Source organism: Typopeltis vanoorti, chromosome 1 (genome assembly GCF_054136105.1).
Source record: "Typopeltis vanoorti isolate ZY-2024b chromosome 1, IOZ_Tvanoo_1.0, whole genome shotgun sequence".
In the NCBI taxonomy this organism is placed as follows: domain Eukaryota; kingdom Metazoa; phylum Arthropoda; class Arachnida; order Uropygi; family Thelyphonidae; genus Typopeltis; species Typopeltis vanoorti.
In genome coordinates, this window is record NC_143549.1 from 145,478,678 (window position 1) to 145,502,670 (window position 23,993).

General features: G+C 35.4%; 1 protein-coding gene across 4 annotated transcripts in view; it reads left to right on the forward strand.

Moving 5' to 3' along the window:
* LOC150110513 (glycerol-3-phosphate acyltransferase 1, mitochondrial-like) overlaps window positions 1-23,993 on the forward strand; it is a 297,539-nt gene that overhangs the window by 12,492 nt on the left and 261,054 nt on the right. For 2 of the 4 annotated variants that reach the window (XM_090394356.1, XM_090394381.1), the window contains exon 1: window positions 9,271-9,439. The exons of the other annotated variants lie outside the window; for them this stretch is intronic. In XM_090394356.1, coding sequence (XP_090250482.1) covers window positions 9,393-9,439 — 47 coding nt within the window. In that variant the 5' untranslated portion in view covers window positions 9,271-9,392. Of the gene's footprint in view, window positions 1-9,270; window positions 9,440-23,993 lie in introns of those variants that run through there. 4 annotated transcript variants of the gene reach the window in all.

Here is a 23,993-nt window from a genome sequence, read left to right on the forward strand (position 1 = left end):
CATTGGTTGGTTCATCCTGGTCAAAGGATATTGGCATTAGTGAGACATGGTTAACAGAAGATGATAAAGTTAGTGGGATAGAATGTGATGGATATAGTATGTTCAGGGAGTGGGGAGGAGGAGTGTTATTGATGATAGCTGATGAGCTACAACCAAACAGAGTAGAAGTTCTCCAAACCTAAACAAATTTGGCTGCTTCACATTATAAATTCATGGAGTCAATACATTTATAAACTTAGTCATTTCCGGGGCAGCTCGTGCATAGGCGCTGCAGAACTGCAGCACCCCCAATTTTTCTTGATATATAAATATATTTATCAATTTATTTATATTTGCTTGTAATATTTAATTTTATCAACAAGCTTATACAATTCTCTTATTTTGTATAAAAAATAATAAACAAACACTACTACTACTACTGGTGCAAGCTGCATATAAACAACAGTGGAACTGCATGACAGACAGTGCTGCATTATACTGATTGCTCGCATCTCACTATGACGTGCAAGCATATGCACGTCATAGTGAGATGCGAGCTATCAGCATAATGCAGCACTGTATATCGTGCAGTTCCACTGTTGTTTATATGCAATTTGCACCAGTAGTAGTAGAGTGTTTGTAGTGCTTATCGTGTATACTCCATCTCTTTAAATATTTGGACATTACAATTAAAGAATTTAATTGTAATGTCCAAAAATTGTAAATCCATTCTTTTAATTACAATTAAAGGAATGGATTTTATTTTTAAGTAATTTTGAATTATACTAAACTGTATAATTTTTATCGATAATAAAGAATATTTTTTCATGAAACAAAACAAGAAGAATATATTTTATTTTTAAGTAATTTTGAATTATACTAAACTGTATAATTTTTATCGATAATAAAGAATATTTTTTCATGAAACAAAACAAGAAGAATATATTTTATTTTTAAGTAATTTTGAATTATACCAAACTATAATTTTATCAATAAATTATAAAATTAAAACAATATTTAAATTTTTTTTTTTTTTAAATTTTTACCATAATTTTGATATTTTATCCAAACACATATACACTGCACTTACAATGTGTATGTATATTTCGAAAGTTGCAGCACCCTCACAATTTCAAGCTACAAGCCGCCACTGGTCATTTCCCATGTGAGTACCACATGATCACTGTCATCAACTGGAGGCAGAATCATCATCATAATCCCTCACTAAATAGAGACTATTGACGCCAAAATCCACCGTAGGATGGGACATGTTCTCCTCCCCCCCACCACCACCACCAAGGGGACTTGCAGCTAATTAATGCAGCCTAGTTGCCACTCCTTGCTGTGGAAGCAGAATAGTTACGTCTTTAACTGAAACGCCCTCTGATACTATAGTTGGATCTAACACTCTTCGACCTCGAATTTCTTCTGTCACATGGTGCTTGAGGGGTTGTCTCACAACAGCTCAATAAATTCAGTTTGATTCTTCTCATGAGATTTCGCTGCTACCCAATCAAAGTTTGGATAATTAAAGTCTCCTGTTCTGATTACTCTTTTTGTGCCCATAGTCTCTATTTAGTGATGTATTTCTTCATAGAACATACATTCTGTTAGTTATAATTCCACTGAATCTCACATTAAAAAATTAGTCTATTCAAAAAGTATTTAACTGGCCTCCTGAAATTGCAAAAAACTTAACCCCTTGAGGCACTCCTCCATGCCTATTTTGTAGATTGTAATTATCCCCCCCCCTGCTATATATTATCCAAACAGCAAAACCTCTTACCCTCACTCTTCTGGGGGGGGGCTGCATGTAGTCCTTGGTCTCCCAGAAAGTTTACCTCTTTCAAATTTCTATATACAATTTACAGCATTGACTTTTAGTAACCCTATGCAAATAAATGATCGCAAAAAGTGTCTGTATTAAATTTCTCTCAAATTCTTCCCTGGTTACGGACATAGACTGGGTTGCAGATGTCACCTGAAGGAAGTAGATGGTGGCATTTCAGTATCAGTTTTCATCCAACTATCATGGAGATAAGAGAAGGTAAAGAACTGAAAAACAACAGATTTTGAGACATACGGAATGAAGTTGAGTATAAGTGTGAATTCATCTGAATTGGTAGTAGCCTATTCCTGCCAGTTTGTCAGTACCAATCAAGACATATGATTATTATTATTATTATTACATGACACCTCCAGGGAGTTCAAAGACTCATCGAGGGAGGGCACCTACTCTACAGCTCTCTGCACCTCTCAATCTGCCAACTACAATGAATTGCAACTACCATCATCATCTGCACCAATGCCATCTACCACCCACCACCACCAACACTAGTATTTTTCACAGACAATCACAAACATCCATGCCCATGGCAAGATTTGAACCCGCAGCCTTTTGGCTGGAGAGTACCAGATAAGTTTTGTGAAGTGTTTGAGTTCTTTCCTAGTGTCTTGTGTCTAGGTGTGGGTGATTTGTTGTTGTTTTTTTTTGTTACTTTTATCAGTTAATTCTGAAGTGTATTCTGTGCAAAAAATGTACAGTACTATTCAACATGTGACACTGTCTTGTTGGAACCAACAGTGGCTTAGACTGAATTAGACTTCAACCTTTTAAGAGTCCAACCCAAAGCGAGTATTATTTTGCATGCAAATGAGAGAGTGGTTAATAATAGATGTCTAGGATATACCAGGCTGTATAAAATTCTTGGAGAGAGTATATTCAGCACTACCTGATCCATTTGTGAACCTAAAGAGATTTGTGGTGGCCATGTTCTCCATTTTTGGTAGCACATATACAAAGTGATCCTGAAGTCACACAACCCAGAAATAAATTACAAATATATGAATAGGTGAATATATGAAATATATGAATGGATAGGAGGGTGGTTGATGGAGAGATACCAGAGAGTGGTTTATTCAGGAGTGGAGTCCAAAAGACGGCTTGTGACTAGTGGTGTGCTGCAGGGTTCTGTTCTTGGACCACTACTTTTCAATGTGTTTATTAACGATATAGGAAAGGATCTGAGAGGAAGTGTTCACTTGTTTGCTGATGATGCAAAGTTGGGTAGAGCAATTGTGAGTGCACAGAATGTCAAAATTTTGCAGGATGATTTGGATAGTTTGGAAGACTGGGCTAGGGAAAATGGATAAACTTACACTTTGCCTCGGTGGCAAAGTGTAAGTTTATGCATTTTGGAGTGAAAACATTAGCAGCAGTATATCACATTGGTGGAACCGTACTCCAGGAGATTGATGAGGCCAGGGATTTGGGAGTGTTGGTGGATAGGGAGTTGAAGTTTAGGGAGCAGATTGCAAAAGTGGCCAAAACGGCTCATCAAATCACTTGGTTGCTGAAAAATACTTTAACCAGCAGAGACAAACAAGTTATTGTTCCTCTATATCGAGCCCTGATAAGACCCCATCTGGACTACTGTGTCCAGATATGGGCGCCAGGGTTTCTTCTTGATGGGGAGGAGGTGGAGAGGATCCAGAGACGAGTGACCAAGATGGTGGCAAGTCTGTGGAATGAACCTTATGAGAACAGATTGAAGATTTGTGGATTGCAAAAATGGGTTGATAGGCAGAAAAGGGCCGATATGATTGAGACATTCAAATTACTGATGGGTCTCTATAAGATCAATCCAGAAGATATTTTTGAGAATAGGACTGGTGATGGGAGGACTAGGGGCCATACATGGAAACTGGGCAAGAATGTGGTTAACAAGGGTGTTAGAGCTAGGTTTTTTACTTGGAGAGTGGTAAATGAGTAGAATAAGCTGCCAGAGTCTGTTGTGGGTGCTATGACCGTGAATGAGTTCAAGGCGAGGTATGATAGATACTGTGTGAATGTTGAATAGTTGTTCTTGACATGATGTTAGGGCCTCCCTCGATGAATTTGTTGATTCCTTGGAGTTGCCCGAAATAATAATAATATGAAAAATGAAACAGCTACAAATACAGGTTATAATTAGGCCTTTATAACAAAAGAAGAATAGGGACCTCATTATCACATATGTTGAAAGTGGCCACTCTCTTAGTGTGCAAACTCGCCCTTTTTACCAGGTTTTACACCACCTTGTGAAGCACCTGCACCCCTGATGTTTTCAATCTCTGTTGAAACGTTCATTTTTAGTTATCCAGTGTGCATATGAGGATTATTCCGATAAACAACACCTTTGAGATACTCCTAAAGGAAAAAAAAAAAAATCTGGTCTTGATAAATATGGTGATCTTGGAGGACACAATTCTTTCAAGATGAGATGGTCACTGAAAAAGTTTTGCAAAAGATGTACAGTACTATTCAACATGTGGCACCATCCTGTTGGAACCAACAATGGCTTTGATAACATCGACAAGTACCATGAACTGTGTGATGATGTCTTGGTAGAGAGAGAGAACTACCCACTGTCATTTTAAAGAAAATGAATCCCACTATTCGACCACTTGATATTGCACACCAAACTCTAATTTTTTGAGAATGCAAAACTTTTTCATGAGAAGCATGTAGATATGACCAAATCCTATTGTTTTGACTTCACATACCCACTGAAGTGAAACCAGGCTTCATCACTGAAGAAACTGTATCAAGCATCTCTATACCACATTCTTCATCCATTACAATGCTCTCTTTACTTTAATCCATTTAATCATCAGTCAAAATGGAGAGAGTCTTCTAGAGCGATTCCTATCTGCAACAGATCCAGTTTCCCTGAAAAGGCTGCACTAATCTCGTTAATGTCGACTTCTGAGGGACTGCTGTACCTGTATATTTCTTGCGAAATTCCTCGGCAACACATACGTAAGAACAATTCGCAAAATCACTTTCCAAAACGAAAATTCAGTGCATCTGGGAAAAAGACATTTCACTTCCACAATGAACAAAGCTACACTGAGAACAACCTGCACACATCACAGTGAATTCTACATCTCCAATAATTTGTAATAATATGATGGTGACATCTAGTGGCGTAAGGAATGATTATAATGATTTGGAAACAATTGGTACAAATTCAAACTTTCGGTTGTGTGACTTTACGATCATCCTGTATTTGTGAATCAACATTTTCAAAAATGAAAACAGTAGAACAAGACTTTCAAATGATCATCCTAAATATTTTATGATTGTGTATCACAAACATTGAAGTAAATATTAATAAATGTTCTGATAAATAAATGTATTAATTTCATAAGTTTAATCATGACTAGGACAGATATTTTGTTTTTTTGTTTTGTATATCTATTGTCGCCGCTCATACAAAACTCTTAACTGCATACAAAATTAACTACCATGGATGATTCCGTGTCGTCTCTCCACATTCCATATAATAAAAAATTTCATCAGTTGATAAACTTATAATGCTCTTCAGAAGTTTGTAGACTATATGATATCACCCTTCTTTCTCCTGTCCAGTGTCTGCAGTCTACATACTTTCAATCTGTCCTTGTAATCTGCATTCCATAATCTCAACATCATCTTTATTACTCTTGGCAGCCTTTCCACAACTTCTTTGTCCTCTCCAAACCAGATCAAATCATGTCCAGGTGCGGCTCCCACAAGGTAGCCGCAACTGGACATGTAAGGAAGTTATTTTGCCTCTTTATCCTTACATGTCAGTGTTCATTTCAACATCCCAAGTATCTCTGAGTTGTACAATATTTGCATTTTTTGCAATCTGACCTTTGACATTTTCTTGTAACATAATCCTACCAATGTAATATGCCATTGGAAATTTCATCATGCCAAAGTACGTAAACTATATGCCTACACTGAATTGACAGCAATTATCTGCCCACTATTCCACAAGAGTCATGCAACAAGGTAAGTCCCAAAGGAGTGAAAAGATGGCAAAATTGTGCCAACTACACAAAGGATCTGATAAGACTAATGCTATAAGTTACAGGGCAATTGCTATGTGTGGTTGTGGTCAAGGTGTTGGTGAAGGCTAGGATTCAGAATTGGGTTGATAGTAGCAGTATTCTGTGTGATGGTCAGCATGGGTTTGTTAAAGGGAGGGCATGTTTTAGCAATCTGATTATGTGCTACAAGATAATTAATTCATTATACAAGGAAGATCATATACAATAGCATACTTGAATTTTTCAAATATGCTATTGAATAGACTGCCACACAACATCTGGTAACCAAATCAGAATTGATAGAGGAATTGGATATCTAACTCAATAATCTAATTATAGATTATTGAGTTAGATAAGTAGTTGGCTGTCATATAGCTATCATTGGGTTGTGTATGGGGAGTGGAATCCCAAAAGAGGAAGGTGATTAGTGGTGTGCTACAGGAATCTGCTTTGGGACCATTATTTCTTAACTGTTTTGTTAATGATCTTAGGGAGGGCTTAACTGGAGGTAAAGAGCTGATATCATGACCTTATGGGAAGATCTGAATAGATTGTGCAAGTGAAACAGTGGAGGAGATGAGAGATCTAGGAGTGGTGCTAGACAAAGATTTGAAGTTTAGCAATGACATTTGCTAAAATTATGAGGACATCACAATGATTGTGGCAATGATGAGAACAACTTTTATATGTAGAAACAAGGAGGTTATGGTTGTCTTATAATAAGGCCTTGATCAAACTACATGTGGAATTCCGTGCAATGTTCTGATCACTTTGTTTTTAAAGTGACGATATCTTTGAGAATGTCTAGAGAAATCAATGTCATGTCTTTGGAATGAGGTCTGAAGATTGATTCAGGAATACAATTTGCAGAGCCTTATTAATAGAAGGAGAGGGGATGTGATTGGTACATATAAGCTGGTGAGGGATTGTTACCAGATTAATTAATGTGGAGGAGACTTTTTTGTAGAGAGGGGAGAGGTAGAAATCCCTGGAATTTATATAAGGGGATGTGAGGAGGAGATTCTTTGCCTTGTGAGTGAATGCATGGACTGAGAGTGTGAAAACTGAATGGATTTAAGGCTTGTTTGATCATCATTTTGTGTGAGAGTGTGGACGTGTGCATAACAATCCCTCATGAGTCTTTTGACTCCTTGGAACATTAATAGTACCACATTGGTGGAATGGTGACTTAAACAGAATTAGAGAGAAAGAAAAGGTTAGCAAATTAGGTGTTTGGTGGCAGGCAAAATATCTGGAGTATGACCATTTATGTTATGCAGTTAGATGTGTTGTAGAAGACAGAAATATAAGTTCTGACAATTAAGACTAATTTGGAGTTAAATGGTTAAGAAGTTAGTAATAATGGAATTTCTTTTTGTGCCTCCCCTAGTAATAATGGAAATTCTTTTTGTGCCTCCCCCTCCCCTCATAGTATTATATACACCTCTTGCAGGTATATCAGAAATTTGGTACTGGTGCTTATGTAGTATTTGCACAGGTGGCAAATACGTTGGATAAGGAAGAGGCATACTCAATGGCCTTTACTAAATTTCCACAGATAAATAGTTAGTAATTAAATTGAAACAGATGAGGATAGATAAGAGATTAGTGAGTTGGATAAGAGATTAGCTGTCAGATAGTTTTTAATGTTGCTCCCACCCAGGGCCGGATTTAGACTTGCTGACACCCTAAGCTATACAAAACGCAGGGCCCCCCTACTGTTTTAAATTACATCAGCTGGTCTCAGAAAAATTTAAAATATATACGCCTTTTTAATATATGAAAATATATTGTCTTTTAATTTTTATTAAAAAAATAATAAAGTATGTGTTTACAAAATCACAGAAATAATTATATAATTAAAGGTTTTAGAACGATAAGGCTCAAAAAAAAAAAAAAAAAAAAGAAGACAAAATATCTCGATCACTTTTACAATGTGCCAAAATTATTTTAATGTTATATTTTGTATATTTAAAATTATTTAGAAATTATCATCGTGATATGTCTGGCTTCATTTGAGTGATTTTTCTACGAATATTTTTTTTATCAATTTTTATATTTTTTTGTTTTTTTATTTGGGCAGATTGCGAGGCCCTAAGCTGTAGCTTTTTTAGCTTATACGTAAATCCGGCACTGCTCCCACCTACAAAAAGTTATTTGCAAAATATAGTACATTTTGACTGTGGATTGGCTATGGATTTTTTTTCTATTTTTATTAATTTATATATTTATGTATTTTTAATACCTTAATTTAATTAATCAAGTTGTGTTTGGGGAGTGGTATCCTGGAAGAGGAAAAGTTTGTTAGTAGTGCATTGTAGATACTATGTTTTAGAGCCATTAATGTTCATCATGTTGATGATCATGGAAAATGTTTAAATGCATATATGTGGTTTGTATATTGATGCAAAGTTGTGGAGAGCTGTGAAAGGTAAGATAGACCATGAACTTACATTAGGATCTGAATAGATTGTAAGTGAGCAAGGCAAATAGAGTTGACAATTCATAACAGCAGAGTGTATGGGATAATGGTATTTTATTGTTTTTTTTTTTTTTAAAAAAAAACAATTTTTGTATTCTTGAAGAGAAGTACTCTGGCATCCTAGTTAACTTCTTCACATAAATCTCCTTCCCTTGCATCACAAGGGAAGGAGTATACTCATTGCATACGGAAGGTATTATTTCATGACATATCGTGGAAGGGCATTCTACTTCACCTCACAACTCCATTTGCTGCCTGCTGTAATAGTACTGTTTGTAAATTGCATGTTTGCGGAGTTAAAAATCCGAGTTTCGTCGAGGGAAAAAACTCCAGTCAAAAACTCTAGAAAAACTACAGTAATTGTGTTAGCCAATCTCAGTGTATGAGATTGGCTAACACAATTTCCGTTCGGGAAAAAAAAAAAGCTTATATGATGATTGCTTCTTTTGCCACGACGAGAATCGAACTCATCTTTTCCAGTCGAAGGATTCAGTATTTTGTCGTTGTTCTTCCATTTGCATTTAAAAAAAAGTTTCATATTCAGGTTAGAATTTCCGGTTTACCTGACTCAATAACTCCAGGATACTAATATACTATAGGTTTTAACGACCTTTAATAGGCACAACTCATCCTTAATATTATATTTTCTATTTGGAGCGTCATTGAGCTGAACTTTGAGAGAAACGTGTTTTATCAGCTGGCGCACACGTTTCACGAACTTTCAGGTCTTCTAGTTATGCCAGTAACATTAAACTTAGTTCGGCATTTTTTTACTGCACGTTTGCCCTCACTTTTGCTGATAAACGGTGGGACCAATCAGGGCTATATTCTGTTCAGAATAAGTTCAGTTTGTGTTTTTTTTTTTTTTACAGTTCATAGTAAAACCTGTTTTTCGTCACACGTACCGGCACTCTGCTGCATTCAATAGATTTGCGTGAAGACAACAAACATCCTTACACCAGTCATGGCACCGTGCGAATCATTTTGTTTGTCACTAGCACAAAATAAGATACTAACAGAGTATTAAAATACTAGAACTGCTCTCTTGTTACGAGTATTCAGGAATCGAACAATGATTTCTGTAGCGGTGATCCTCTTTTCTTTTTACTTAGCTGTAAGGTAAGCTTTTGATATAAATATCTTCTACTTTTGATGTATATCTTCTTGTACAGAAAGAAGATATACGTATTTTGGCAAAAAAAAAAAAAAAAAAATCCAGATATCGCAGACATTGTGAAATTAATATATTGCTACTATGGCAGAGAAGCAGAAGGGCGGGAAATAAAATATCGTTGGTTTTGGTCGGAGAAATACTACTACAAGGTAGTGCTTGCACTTTTTTTCTTTCTTTTTTTTTTTTTTTTGAAAGGAAATTACAATGGGTTAATATTGATTTTCACTAAACATCATCCCGTACTCGAGTATACGGGATGTTAGTGAAATACCGGGAAATTTATGATTGTACCTGAAAAACAAACAAACAAAAGAAGTTTCATTTCTGAATAATAATAATACAGTAGTTTTCGAAAAAGAAGAATAGTGAGGCAAATTAAACATAATGATCAGTTAAAACTAGAAATAGTTCTTAATATAACCTGGACTTAATTTTTCAAGGGAATTTTAATTTTTTTTTTCTTCGCGAAATTTCAGTGAAGTATAATTCAGCAACGGGGTAAATTTAATCCCTTAGTTAAAGGGATAAAACTGAGTCTTATATAAAAAACTCCAGGATCTGTTTATATAATAAATCACATCAAAACAAGTTCCCTGTATTTAGTTTTCGCCAATTATTACATTTTTTAAGAAATGATTCATATAAATTCCAAATCGCAACGTGGCAAGAGCTGATGTGAATGACCTACATCACATTTCGTTTATTTAAACGGAAAAAATACGTTCGTTCAGCATGAACTAAGCGACCTATTTAGATATTAACCTCAGAGTTTTAGTAACGCCCGCGATTTGCTTGAAATATTTGTTAAGAATATTCGCCTTGTAATTTCGCGCTACTGCTCAAATATATTTTTGCCAAGCTCGACGCGCTGTGTGTGTATATATATGGTCTTTTGAGATATTTTAATCGATTAGTTTTAGGAAGCATTACTTTATGGGACTTATCAAACCAACTTCTTTGAAACAGTCCACATGTTTTAAAGAATAATCAGCTGCTCAAGAAACATATCATTAGGTTCCTTCCTCCCACTACATGCCTGAATATAGTGTGACCCTTTGCATGTGGGGGTTGTTATTATTATGCAACACTTCTAAGAAGTCCAGGACTCCATCTCCATCACTCAGTCCACCAACTACACCAAACTGCATTATCTACACCAGTGCTTCCCAACTTATGGATGCCAAGGTCTCCTTTGGAAAAATTAAAATATTTTATGCCCCCCATCGAAAAAAATCTTAATACAGACATATATTATTATAATATTTATTGTATTTATATTCAAGATTTTGGTTTGTAATCTTTTTTGTGTTTCTTATCAATACCTTTGAACCGAAACTTATATGAATAAGCATATATTTACTAATATTCATTAATCGTCGAAATACGCAAGCAAAATTTGTTAACCAACACCAATGTGTGATTTTTTTCCATTAAAATATAAAAAAGAACAAAAAAGAAATAATAATAATTAAATCCATTTATTTTAAGATTAAAAAAAAATCTACTTAGTCTTAAAACATTTTAAATTTGTTTTCATTATTTCATGGTCCCCCCTCAACAAAACTTATGGCCCACAGTTTGGGACATGCTGATCTACACCAATGCCATCTACTGCCCACCACCACCACCACTAGTATTTTCAGAGACAATCACAAATTGCCCACGTCAGGATTTGAACCTGCAGCCTTTTGGCTGGGAAGCAGATATGCTAACCACTTAGCCAACCAGGAATCAGTAATATCAGCTAAGGAGATGCAGTTTTCTGTTTTTCAGTGCTTGACTCACTTTAAAAACAGCCAAGGAAAAGTAGCAACTGGTCAGAATCACTTAAATGTGCTGTAACCTATTGCAGTTCTCCCCTCCCCTCCCTTCATCATTCTTGCATTCCATTTCGTCTATTTGACTGAAATTGTCAAGAGACCTGGAATAACACAAAAAAAAAAAAAAACTATATTCCAAATGTGATAATAAAGAATTGAACAGTGGTACATGTAAAATGTCTAAGGGGGAAGATCCCCTTTCAAATATTTTAGGTCAGTTTCGGATTGCAGTTTTTTTTTTTTTTGCAAACCTGTAAGCAATGTTAGAAACATGTACATCATATTTAGTCAGTCAGTTGTGAACAATGCAATCCATTGTGTAGGATGTTTTTTTCTCATTTGTCTGATTGTGCTGAAATCTTCAAATGATTAGCAGTGTAAGAAATAATTACTGTATTTGCCGGCGTATAAGACCCCCCCCCTTTTTTTTTTGTACACATTTTTTAGGAAAAAAATTTTATCACTGAATATTATAATGAATTTATAATATACAGTATTTCAAATATAAAGTAATAAGTAGGTCTACTTTCAACAAATACCTAATCTAACTATGAAAGAGTACCCACCTTTTAATCTTCTTCATCAAAACGCAGAAATTCATCTCCAGAGCTAAATGAAGAGACACTTGAAACCTCTTCTAAATCAGACTCTGAGTCCTCATACAATACATTGTTCTCTGTACCATACAGTGCAGTACTAATGCCACACTTCTTGAATGATTTAACCACTGTCTCAGTTTTCACAGCATTCCATAAAGCTTTGACCCACTCACAAACTTGTGAAATGCTAGGCCTCTTTCTTCTTCCTGATGGCATAACCTCAAAATCTGAAGACTGCACCCAGCTGTTCCACTTCTCTTTCATAAATCCTTAAATGGTTTATTAATACAGACATCTAAAGGTTGAAGCTGACTAGACCTCCTGGAATTACAGCTAACTGAGTTTTCAATTCCTTGAGTTTATTTTTAACATCTGTTCTGTGAGAACGAAATTGATCCCATATTAGCAGGACAGGCTTCTTCAGCAGTCTGCCAGGGTGCCTAGACCAAAGTTTATCTATCCATAACTTCATTCCTCCTCCATCCATCCAGCCTTTTGTGTGAACATGTACAAACACTCCTTTAAGCAGTTTTAGGTGCATCCACTGCTATGTAACTGGAATGCTCTCACACACCACAAGGAAGCAAGAAAGAAATCGCGTAACTCGGAACAGAGAAAATTTCCAGAAATGAAAGTAATAAAAAACTGAGTATCGGCATATAAGACGCACCCTGTTTTTCAGACCTATTTTCAAAGAAAAAAGTGCATCTTATATGCCAGCAAATACAGTATATTCCAAATTTAGTTGTTTGTAGTTGGTTGAAACATTGTGACCTTTAGCGGTATCTGAGAAAAGAATAACTCTATGCTATATTTGGTTGAAAATTGTTAAACTGTTTGACAGTTGGTGAAGAAGAATGCCTTTCAGGAAAGGCATTCTGGAAATTATTTATTATTATTATTAGCATCAGACCTGTGGAGTCGAGGCTCATTCTGATCACAGAAGTCTCACACACGCACAGCTCATCATACTGCAACTTAAATGCATTCACTGTCATCGCACTTGCCATATTTTCAGGCAGTGCATTACTGTCACCTATGAATCTCCATGCAAATAACTTCCTTCTCACTCCTCCCTGCTCATACTGTCCCTGAACTGCTTTCAGGGATAGCCTCTTGTTCTCCCTGTCTCCATCCATTTTATGAAAAATCTTATCAACATTGCCAATTTGAGTGGTTAGCATATCCACTCTCCAGCCAAAAGGTTGCGGATTCGAATCCCACCATGGGCATGGATGTTTGTGATGGTCTGTGGAAATGCTAGTGGTGGGCAGTAGATGGCGTTGGTGTAGTTGGTGAATTGAGTTGGTTGAGATAGAGAGGTGTAGAGTATGTGCCCTCCCTCGATGATGAACATGGTGTTGTATGTTGGTGTGTTTTTTGAGGTCAGGCTAAAGGTGTGTGGATATTTGGAGTGGGGGAAAGGTTTTTCAAATGAAGAATGTATGCGAGTAGTTTGTGGAGCAGGTATGTAGTGGTGTACATCAGAGTAGTTCTCAAGGGCTGTAAGCCAGAGGTGTTTGGTTCTGGTGTGTGCATTTCTGATATTGTTTTATCTTTGTTTTTTTTTTTTTTAGTGGGGGAGGATTGTGTTAATTGGCGATTTCTTCATTGTACTGATTTTAAATGGTCAGGTTAGCTCTCTGAGAATGCCAGGTTTTCAAACAAAACCAGTATCAAAAATGTGGGTACAACCAAATATCAGTATATTTTGAGATTAGGTGTTTTTGGTTTTTTTGAAGTGCTCAAAATAAGAGAAACGACTTTGAATATGTTATGTGATGTGACTACATCCTAAATCAAATGAATCAAAAAGCACCCATTCTTGAAATGTATGTTTGGTTCTTGGTGTCTGTATTTCTGGTATTAGTTTTTTTTCATGTTATTGGGTGCTTTTTGTTTCTGTTGGAGTGGTGATTGGTTCATTTCACTGACTTTAAATGATCAGGTTAGCTCTCAAAGAAATGTTCACCTTTGCTTTTGATATTTCCAGGACTTTTGATTGTGTTTGGCTTTTAAGGCTTGCTTTGCAAACTGACTTCCTTTGGTCTACCTGCCACCATCTGTACTGGAAGAAAGAAAAGAGAGAAAGTTGGATAAAGTCATCTTTTTCCTCTTGTCCTTCATTGTGTGTTATGGTGGATGGCACCCTCTCTGTGAGATTTGCCACCAGTGCAGGAATCCTTGGGGCTATGTTCTATCACCTATCCTCTTTCGCTTATACCTAAATAAGATATTTCTAATGACAAAAGCTGAGGCTTCATCACTCTGTTTTCATAAAAGTTGCAAAAATAACATTAAAACATAACATAACATTAAAACAGTATTCATATCCTTTATCAGGATGAGATCACTACTCTGATCCACAAAACTTCGACATGGCCCATTGAAATATCCTGGTATATATCAGCTATGGTGTGAATGCAGGTCATCTTACTATGGACAGACAGAAAAACCTATTGAAGAATGCATTGAACACATCTCAGATGTTGCATATCAAAGAAGTAAGGTTAGGCGTCAGTTTTGTCATCACATGTACTCATTTCAGCTTACCCATAGGATGCTTCGGCAATAAGACATCAAGTGTTATTGGATAATCTGAGCTATTAGACTATTGTTATGACATAACCAAGAGAAGAATTTTGGGAATCCTTAGAAATGCCTTTGGATCCAAAACATCTAAATATAGACCCAAGTATCAGCTTGTCAGAATACATCCTAGCCATAATTAGGCATATGTGTGAATGAGTAAACTTACCCAACAATGCAACACATAATTAGAAATATTTTTTAAATCATTAGCTCTCTTATAATTACGTAGTGGTTGTCACCTTTGTTAATTTTTACTTTTGTCTTCTAGTTTTTGCTCTTACACCTGAAGAAATCTTATGTAATTAGAATGAAACTTTAGTGTTTTTTTTTTTTTTAATTAAAGTGATATAAATATATTGTTTTCAGGTTTTCTGCCTTACAGACTCTGTTTTATCTATCCATGAACTCCAAAGTCTGCATGCTTATATATATAACTTACTCAGTTGCCTCTGAATCCTTTTGAACATCTCTTCATCCATCTGAAAACCAGGTAACCACATCTCTGCACAGAAATCTAAATGTATTCAAAAGTCTCATACAGTGGAATCACAACATCCTTACTTGTCAGTGTTCTCTGCATTGTTGCCATAATCGTCTGTGCTGCCCTCACATTTTACCAAAATGTCCAATCTCATCCTTTCCAATTTAATCAAGAGCTTGTCATGCTCTATTAAAGACCTTTGCATAATTTAAATATACTGTTTTTGCATCTCCTTGTCCAATGCATTTGTTACCTTGTTTATTAATTAAGTAGATTTCTCAAACATGATCTTCCTTTAACAAATTCACGCTATTGATCAAAGAGAATACTGCTGTTAACTCATTTCTGAATCTTTGTCTTCACTAGTCTCTCCAACACTTTGACCACAGCCCTAGAAAAAGAGATTGGTCTAGAGTTCAAAATCTTTCTCTTATCACCTTCCTTGTTTAACAGTTTTGTCCAAATCTTTCATTGGGCCAAGTTCCAAAGTAGTGGGAAAGATCCACTACTTTGGAACTTGGCCCATTGTAAGACTCGTGTTAAAAGGTATGTCAAAGCTGTTGCTATCTTCCTGCAACATTCTCTTAAGACATGGTCTTAAGAGAATACACACCCACCAAACAGACTCGTAGCTGGGGGGGGGTGCAATCTGCCCCAGGTGGTGTTATGTCCCATTCTATCTTACGATTTTTGTTTGTCTTACAAATTGCCTTCGTCTATATTCTTCTAACTTCTACTTTCAAGACATCACCAAAATTTCTACTAATATCTGAGTTATTGTTCCCCGTAGTATCCCTATATTTGTATTTTAACTGCGCCCTTTGGGATATTTAGTTTAAGTTATTTTATACATAAACAGAGAAAAGGAACTTATATATCTGAAAGTGTAACTATTGCAGTCGTGACACTATTTCTTGTTACTCAACATTAATTCCTTAAACTTCCCGTTTCTTAACATTAATTCCCCGCGTGATTAGGCTCGAATGTTTCTAAGTGGTGCATTGGTTTAACAATATCAGACAACTTTTTTATCATTAAACAAAAGGTTTATTATTTCTCTAAACATGGTACATATCAAAATACTCAACTAAATTACTTACACACTAAAATTAGCTTAATACAAGTAGTTGGGCTATGATTTGACAAAAGTTACTACGATCATGCCACCACAAAATTTCATACAAAACATGAATTCACTTAACATGGACAAATTAGATTACCACACACTATTAGATTATTCAACTTCAAGTACACTAACAAAATCATTAACTACTCTAGCACATACTTATGACAATTCCGATTCTCTACACGTCACACTAGGCATTCAAATTCCTCAGGCTACTTGATTACTCAATTCACACTAATCAAACTCAATATTAATAAAACCATTTACTTCATTAACACACAACTTTGTCATTAACTTTCCTTTTACAATATAGTAGGCACTCAAGATTTAGGACAATTAATTATTCACAAATTATCAACACTAGCTAGCTTACTTTTAACACTATCAAATTCTAAAGTCCTATTATAATTTCTCCCTAATCATTTTAATTGTTCCATATTATGACAATGGTACCTATCACAAACAACTTCTAGTTAACATAAGACAAATTTCACAATACCTTTCTTTAGCTTCACTTACGGGCCTTTACCTTCTACTGAACGAACTTGCTTGCATAATTTCTTGCAATTCAGGGCTATATAAACATCTGCGCCGTCGGCTGTACTATCCGAAACGAGGACATCGATATTTTCACAGCTTCCTATGACTCTATGGTATATTTCGCTTTCTACATAGGAATACGGGAATAGCTTTCCCGCTCACCTTCGATTCCTTGTTGTGGCATGAGGATATAAGCCATATCTCTCCACTCAGGAACACCGTGAAATCCACTAGAAAACCAAACTAAAACCACCGCGACTATCCAAACGTTTCTTCTCCTCTGGCAAAAGGCAAAAAGGCCTCAAGCCTCCTTGACTATCTAAACGTCTTCTCCAAAACCCAAAAGAGCCTACTCTTCTCAAAAGCCACGAGGGGGGGGGTTACCAACCCTTTTATAGCTGCTTCCCTAACGGCACCCTTTCTTACTTCTTTCTCCTGCCTCCTACTTGTTTTTCGTCTGTCTACCAATTGGGTAGCATTTTGCCGCCATACGTCATTTTGATCGGCAACTCGTAATGAAGTTTTAATCCGGGCATAGGCCCTAAGCCATATTCCGTTATTTTTCTTGTTAGCCTCTATCTTAACCCCCTTTCAAACCTTTTCTCAGAATTCTACTTAATGCTTAATCTGTAGCCTCTTACATAGCGTATTTCATGACTCATTCTTTTCTACTTATGCACTTAACTCTTTCATTCTTAATCGCATTACTATATTAATTCTTAGTTAGCTACTTATTTAATACAAATTCCTTGTTTAGTCATAATACATCTTAATACATTCTTTTCTTTTGCTATTTTAACTAAACAATAGACCTTTACATTTTACTCAATTTATACTGGATGCAAGAATATTTTATTAATTAAATTATTCTTTTTATGCAGGGGTTTTTATTTATGTTATTTGTTCTTCATGTTACACCATGATAACTTAGAATATTATATTCTCAAGATATCAGGTGTAACAAAGGTCCCCCTTTTAAACAAAAAAATTTCTTTAAAAGAAATTTCTTTTTCCTATGAGGTGTACCTCTTCCCCCTTTTTCTTTCTTTTACATTCCTCCTGATTATAATAATTTACAAGTCTTGTACAATCAGTGAGTATGCGTGCAGCCTTCATAGCAAGAGGTAAATCACAAACTAACAACTCACTTATTACCCTTCTAAGCCTGTATATAAAACATAAGAAGTCGGCACAAATAAACTGTTGCTTAGATTGTACATACACTTCCTTTCTCCTGTTCATGTTCCACTTTGAGTATTCAAAGCAACTTCTAGACCTTTCAAATCTCTCTATTAAGTTAACATCGATCTTTTCCTGACCACGTTCCTCTACGCTTTGATCTTCTACTACTTTTACGTTAGTTATGAGGTGAGTCTCAGTCTGGCTGTTGTCTTTGGATGATGAAGATAATGAAGAATCAGAGTGGTTATCAGTGCATTCCTCACTATTCTTCTTAGACTGTACACTCTGTACTACGTTAGTCTCATTTTTCATTCTGTCTTGATGTGATTCTCTAAACTTTCTTACCTTATTGTTTCTCTCTTTACCTGATCGCTTTCTTCCGTTTAGGAACATTTCATTACTAGAGAAGTCGCATGAGAAATTATGCTTCTCTAGAAATCTTATTCCTAAAATTATTATTGTGAGCTTGGGCGAGATGTCCTAGGGAGGACCAACAATTCCTGCCAAACACACATATTAAATTCAGGTAAGTAGATCTTTACTCTATCTTTACTAATTCTAGGGATGACCTAGAATTACCTAGATAAATAATATTAGAAATGACTAATTCTTCATTCTCCGCCCTATTAAGGGGATCCCAAGACGGAAACACCTGGAGAGAGAGTATGTTAGGAATGTCACCTTTTATAGCAGTGCTTCCCAAACTTCTGGCTGTAAGGGCCCCCTTTGCAAAAATTAAAATATTTCACGGACCCCCCTCGAAAACAAAATCGTAATAGAGAGATGTATTATTATAATATTTATTGTATTTATATTCAATACAAAACATACACAGCGAATATTGCAAAAATCAAATGCATATATTACATTTTTTGCCTCTTACCGTTTGGTTCTGAAGACGATGCAGGCTGTTCTGGTAAAATATGAAATACTGTGCTTTTTTTCTTTTTTTTTTTTGAGTCTGTTTCTGCTTTTTCTCATTGTTCGCGGCATTTTTTTTATTTTTTTATCAGCAACGTATCCATCTCAGGGTTAAATTTTTTAACGTAGAATAGATAAAATAATATAATATCACCACTTACCGATACTGGCACACCACAGACTGATAACATGAAATTAGTGCATATTACCTGAATAAGGGAATCCCCAGACCAGGAACATTTTTCTCTTTTGTGACTTTTCTCCCTTTACGGTAATTAAGCCTAACACGAAACAGACAAGCAAAGGCAGGTTATTAAAACATGCAGATGATTGGTGCGGTATTAACAAAAGATCACTCAACTGAAAGATAAAAGCATAGCTGACAATTGAGTTGAAATGCTAACTCTCTTCAACCGAATTCCATATGTGAAACTGCCATAACATTCATTATATATATACATTACTTAGTTTTAACACTTTTATGAATTTTAACACGTTTGGTTGAATTTTATTGCTGCCTTGGGAAATCGAACTCACACACATCTAATTAATAAATAGTTTTCAGTTAGATATTGTGTTTGCCCATGCAACATATGGTTTTGTTTCAGTCTATATAGCATAGTTTCTGTATGAGGGGACATGTGATTCATTAATTAGTGTGTTTTTATCCCAGTTGTCTCTAATTGCACTATTTGTTGAGAAATATATTACACAGACTCCTCATACCTTATTCACTGGCATAATAAAAGTACTTGTTTTTATTGCCTCTGCAGTATTGTGGCTGTTAGGGAGGGCATGTTGTTTATCACTGCAAGCGAGTTACTATCTCCCCAGATGAACTTGTTTAAGCTTTTTTTCATGTGTGAAGTATATGAGAAACTTTTATTGGTAACAGAAAACTAGCTCGGATGCCAGTGATAATATAAAACGAGTTTTGATCAGTCCCTGATTGATGAAAGGGACAGGAAGATTTGGAGCTTCCCTGGAGAGCATTCGAAGTAAGTAAATACAATTAACCACTGCTTTGAAATGAAACATATGAATAAGCAATATTTACTAATATTCATTAAGCGCTGAAATATGCAGGAAGCAAAGTTTGTGAACCAACACCATTGTGTAAATTTTTCCATTAAAATATAAAAAATAATAAAAGTTAAATACGTTTCTTTTAAAATAAAAAATCTGCTTAGTCTTAAAACATTTTAAATTTGTTTTCATTATTTCGCAGCCCCCCTCAACGAAACCTACGGCCCCCAAGGGGGCCGCGGCCCACAGTTTGGGAAGCGCTGTTTTATAGTGCCCCAGTGGTCCATGTAGACTATGGGTGAAGAAGAAGAAATACTCTAACAAGGTCCTGTATCCAAGGCTCTTATTTTGATAATTTAGTCAGTTATCTTTTGCACAGAAGTCGTATTTTTTTTTTTTTTTTTTTCTTAATCAACAGTCCAGCAACTTGCCCAGTCATTGATGTCAGTCATTCCTTGTTGTTAGACGCTGATGCCATAATGTACAAAAACAGTCTTTGGCACAGTCTCTGTAGTTAGCTATTCACTTATATTCTCACTTGTTTTTGATTTCTTAACTGTTGAAGAGGGGAGAAAGAAACTAGTAATTCTTTTCATTTTTTACTTTACTATTCAAGACAATTTTTTTATTACTACTTAGATGAACAGATCATCTGCAAAAGTCAGATAAAACCTTGTAAAACGATTTACTTTCATGAGGGGAAGAGACAAATTGACTCATGTTGTATCTGACCTTAAGCAGGACACCAGAATTTATCCAGTGCATTGGTACTTTAGCACTACAATGAAGGTGATCCTATATAGTGAAACACATTTTCCCCTACAAGTATCATACTACACAGATGCAAGCTAAACAAAGTAAATGTTTATTGTAGCCCTAAAAACAGCACACAGACACAGTCGATGTATACTGTATTTAGTGAAAATTAGAATATCTAGTGTAATTAAAAACAACTAGCATGAACACATAGTCTCAAACAAAGTCAAAGTTTTCATGTAGCACTAAAATAAAGTCCTGCTTGAGGTGCAACTCATGCGAGATGCAGCCTTTCAGTAATGTGTTAATATATAAACATGAAAGTAATTTAAAATACTAAACATAGTTCTTTAAAACCATCTTGAAAAACTTAGTATAAATGCAGATTTCATTACATAATTAAGCTTATTTGATTACTATGTAAACTAGGTAAAAATGACTGAATCTTACAAATGTCTAAATGTATTGCATCTGTATGTCAGACATCATTGTTTAATAGAGGTACTGTACCATTGTGTACCATCCCAAAAAAGCATTGATGTTACTGGTAATTTAAACAAGAGAAATGGATACACTGTGGTACTTTTGGATTTTGCCAAGGCTTTGGCAGAATATAGCACAGAAGACTTTTTCATAAATTGGAAAATATGAGATTGGATTATAAAATATTAGCATGAATGAGAGGATGGCTGACTGCCAAATATCAAAAAGTGGTATATGGTGGATGTGAGTCTGCAAGATTTAAGGTAACCAGTGGTGTGCCATAATCCTTAGTCCATTGTTATTCAATGACATTGGGAAGGCAGCTCTTTGCTGATTATGCAAAGATGGGCAGGGTAATCAGAAATGTGGCTGATATACAGTCCTTGTAGAATGTTTTGAATGGGCTGGAATTGTGGGCATGTGAGAATTACTGTCACTTCATTGTTAGTAAATGTAAAGTAACGCACTTTGGTGAAATTAGATATCCAGTGCCATATTATATTGGTAGCATTATGCTAGGAGAAACCAATTAGGATAGGGTTCTTATAGTTTTAGTAGATAGGAAGTTGAAGTTCAAGGGTTGGATCTTTTATGAGCTGGTAAGGGTAATCAGTTTTGTGCACATGGTTTTGAACAACTGTGTTTATTATGAAGGTTGCATTTTTTGGTTATCTTTTGTGATATATTCTGAACATGGTGTAATATGTGTGAGAAATTGTTCGTGGTGTTTTTTTTTTTTTTTCCAGCCTGTAACTTTTCCCCCTACTGTGGGGTAAAGGCCTTTCCCATTGCGAGAAGGTTGGGCTTTCTTTGGACAATCTCCCAAGATGGAATGGGTCACCATGCTCCCATGGTGACCCACTCCATCTTGGGAGATTGTTTATTCACTTGTATGAAGGTGGAAGACAATCACAAATATCCATGCCTAGGTGGGATTCGAACCCACAGCCTCTTGGCTGGAGAACTATTAGTCGTGGTGTACAAGGAGTTTAATGATCTGTCACTTTTTGTGTTTATTATATGCATTGGCCAAAAATGTATTTGCATGTAGTGAATTTCAGGCTGTTGAGTTCTCTGATCAGATTACTCTGGTTATATTTATTGATAATTACAATATTGTACTTTTGAGCATGTGGTGTTGCTGTTTCTGACTGTGTGAAGAGTGTAGATGACCTTAAACTATTGATGATAAACTCATGAAGTATGTACCAGTGATGCTTAGGAAGTGTAGATAGTTTTTCTTTTCCTGTGGTGAAATAGATATTTAGGGAAGCTTGCTGTTTAGTGCTTCTGACATGTTAAGGTTTTGTTGGTTTGTATATGATTATGCTCAGCACTTTATTTTCAAATCTTTCCATGAAAAAAAATTATCAGGGTGTTTACTTGCACAGCAGCAGCTAAACCCAGATCTTCAGTTAGTCTTTTTTTTTTTTTATGGCACAAAGACATCAAAGGTCATACTGCACCAGGACAACACAGTTTACAGCAGTACATATGATATACAATTAGTAGAACAATGACAAACATTCATGACCCTGGATGGATTTGAACCCACAGTTGCTTGGCTGGAGAGCAGATCCACTTAGCACTTGGCTAACCAGACTGGTAGGTCTTCGATTTTTTTTGTAAATTTTTTGCTCGACATGAGAAATAGTTTGAATTAATGATGATCAATAGCTTATAAATCATCTTCTGGTAAATAAGTTTAAATAGATCAAGAGACTTTTATTGTTTATTATAAGTTTATGTCAGTACTGACCATTTGTGAGAATTTTTTTAAGGTGGTGTTATATAAATTTTTAACTGGATAGAGTGTGAAGAGTTGTTGTTGCCAATTATGAGATAAGACAATTTGGAAAGTTACTTGTCATTATGAATCTAGGTAGCATGCTGAGTATCCCTATGCCTGATAGCCAAAAAATGTCATTGTTAGTACTGTAATTTCTGAACTTTCTTCCTTGTGTGGTATGGTCCTCATTGTCAGTCATGTCTGAAGAGAAGTACGTTACCCATCATTTCTTACTGAATGAATTAAAGGAGGAATATGACAGACATAAATGAAGTATACACAGTAAGCCTTGCGACTTTGTGGAGATTTGTGGAGATTAAGTTGCCATATACTAATAACAGTATTATTGTTAAATTTATTTTATGTATGGTTATCACGTTGCATTTGTTATTTTTAGCCACAGGAGCAATTTTCATAGAGCATATGAAGTTTGTACAATTCTTTTATGGGTTATCATGAAAGTTAATAAGACTATCTGTTATGGCCTCAAAACTTGGTGTTATGATAAATAGCCAGATACTGCCATTAAGAAGTTACACAATTTATAATGCCAAAGTGCAAAGTCTCATCTTTGCTATTTCTTTCTTTTAATATAAATAGATATCTGGGTTAAGGTTTGCAAGCAATTTGCCATCTTATTGATAATAATAAAACATCCTCCACCACCACCACTCATGGGGGAGAACCAGAGAGAGAAAATGGAGTGAATTTGTTTATTTACCAGGAAAGCTGATAATTATTGAGGCCATATATATATATATATATCCAATTAAAAAAATAAGGTATTGTTTAAGGAAATTACAGGCTGCTTATTTTTCAGTTTGTGTGTGTGTGTGTGTGTGTGTATTTGTCTTGAAAGAGTTTAAAAACGAATATGATTTAATGCGATTTGATTTAAAATTTAAATCAAGAGCTTCATTTTTTGACATTTGGTAATCTTGCATTCTCTGGTAACCTACATCCTCTTGTCTTTTTGCATATCATCTTTTGGACAAGATTATCATTCAAAATAAGAAATCGTTTCTGTAGAAAAACTTGCACAAGAAAGTTAATTGTGATAATACTCTAATAAGATTTTTCCATCATGTTTCAAATTAAAGATGCAGTTTATATTACACTCGGCTAGTTTCAAATAAAAAATCAGCTATATAAAAAATTGTTATAGATTGTAAAGAATTTTCTCA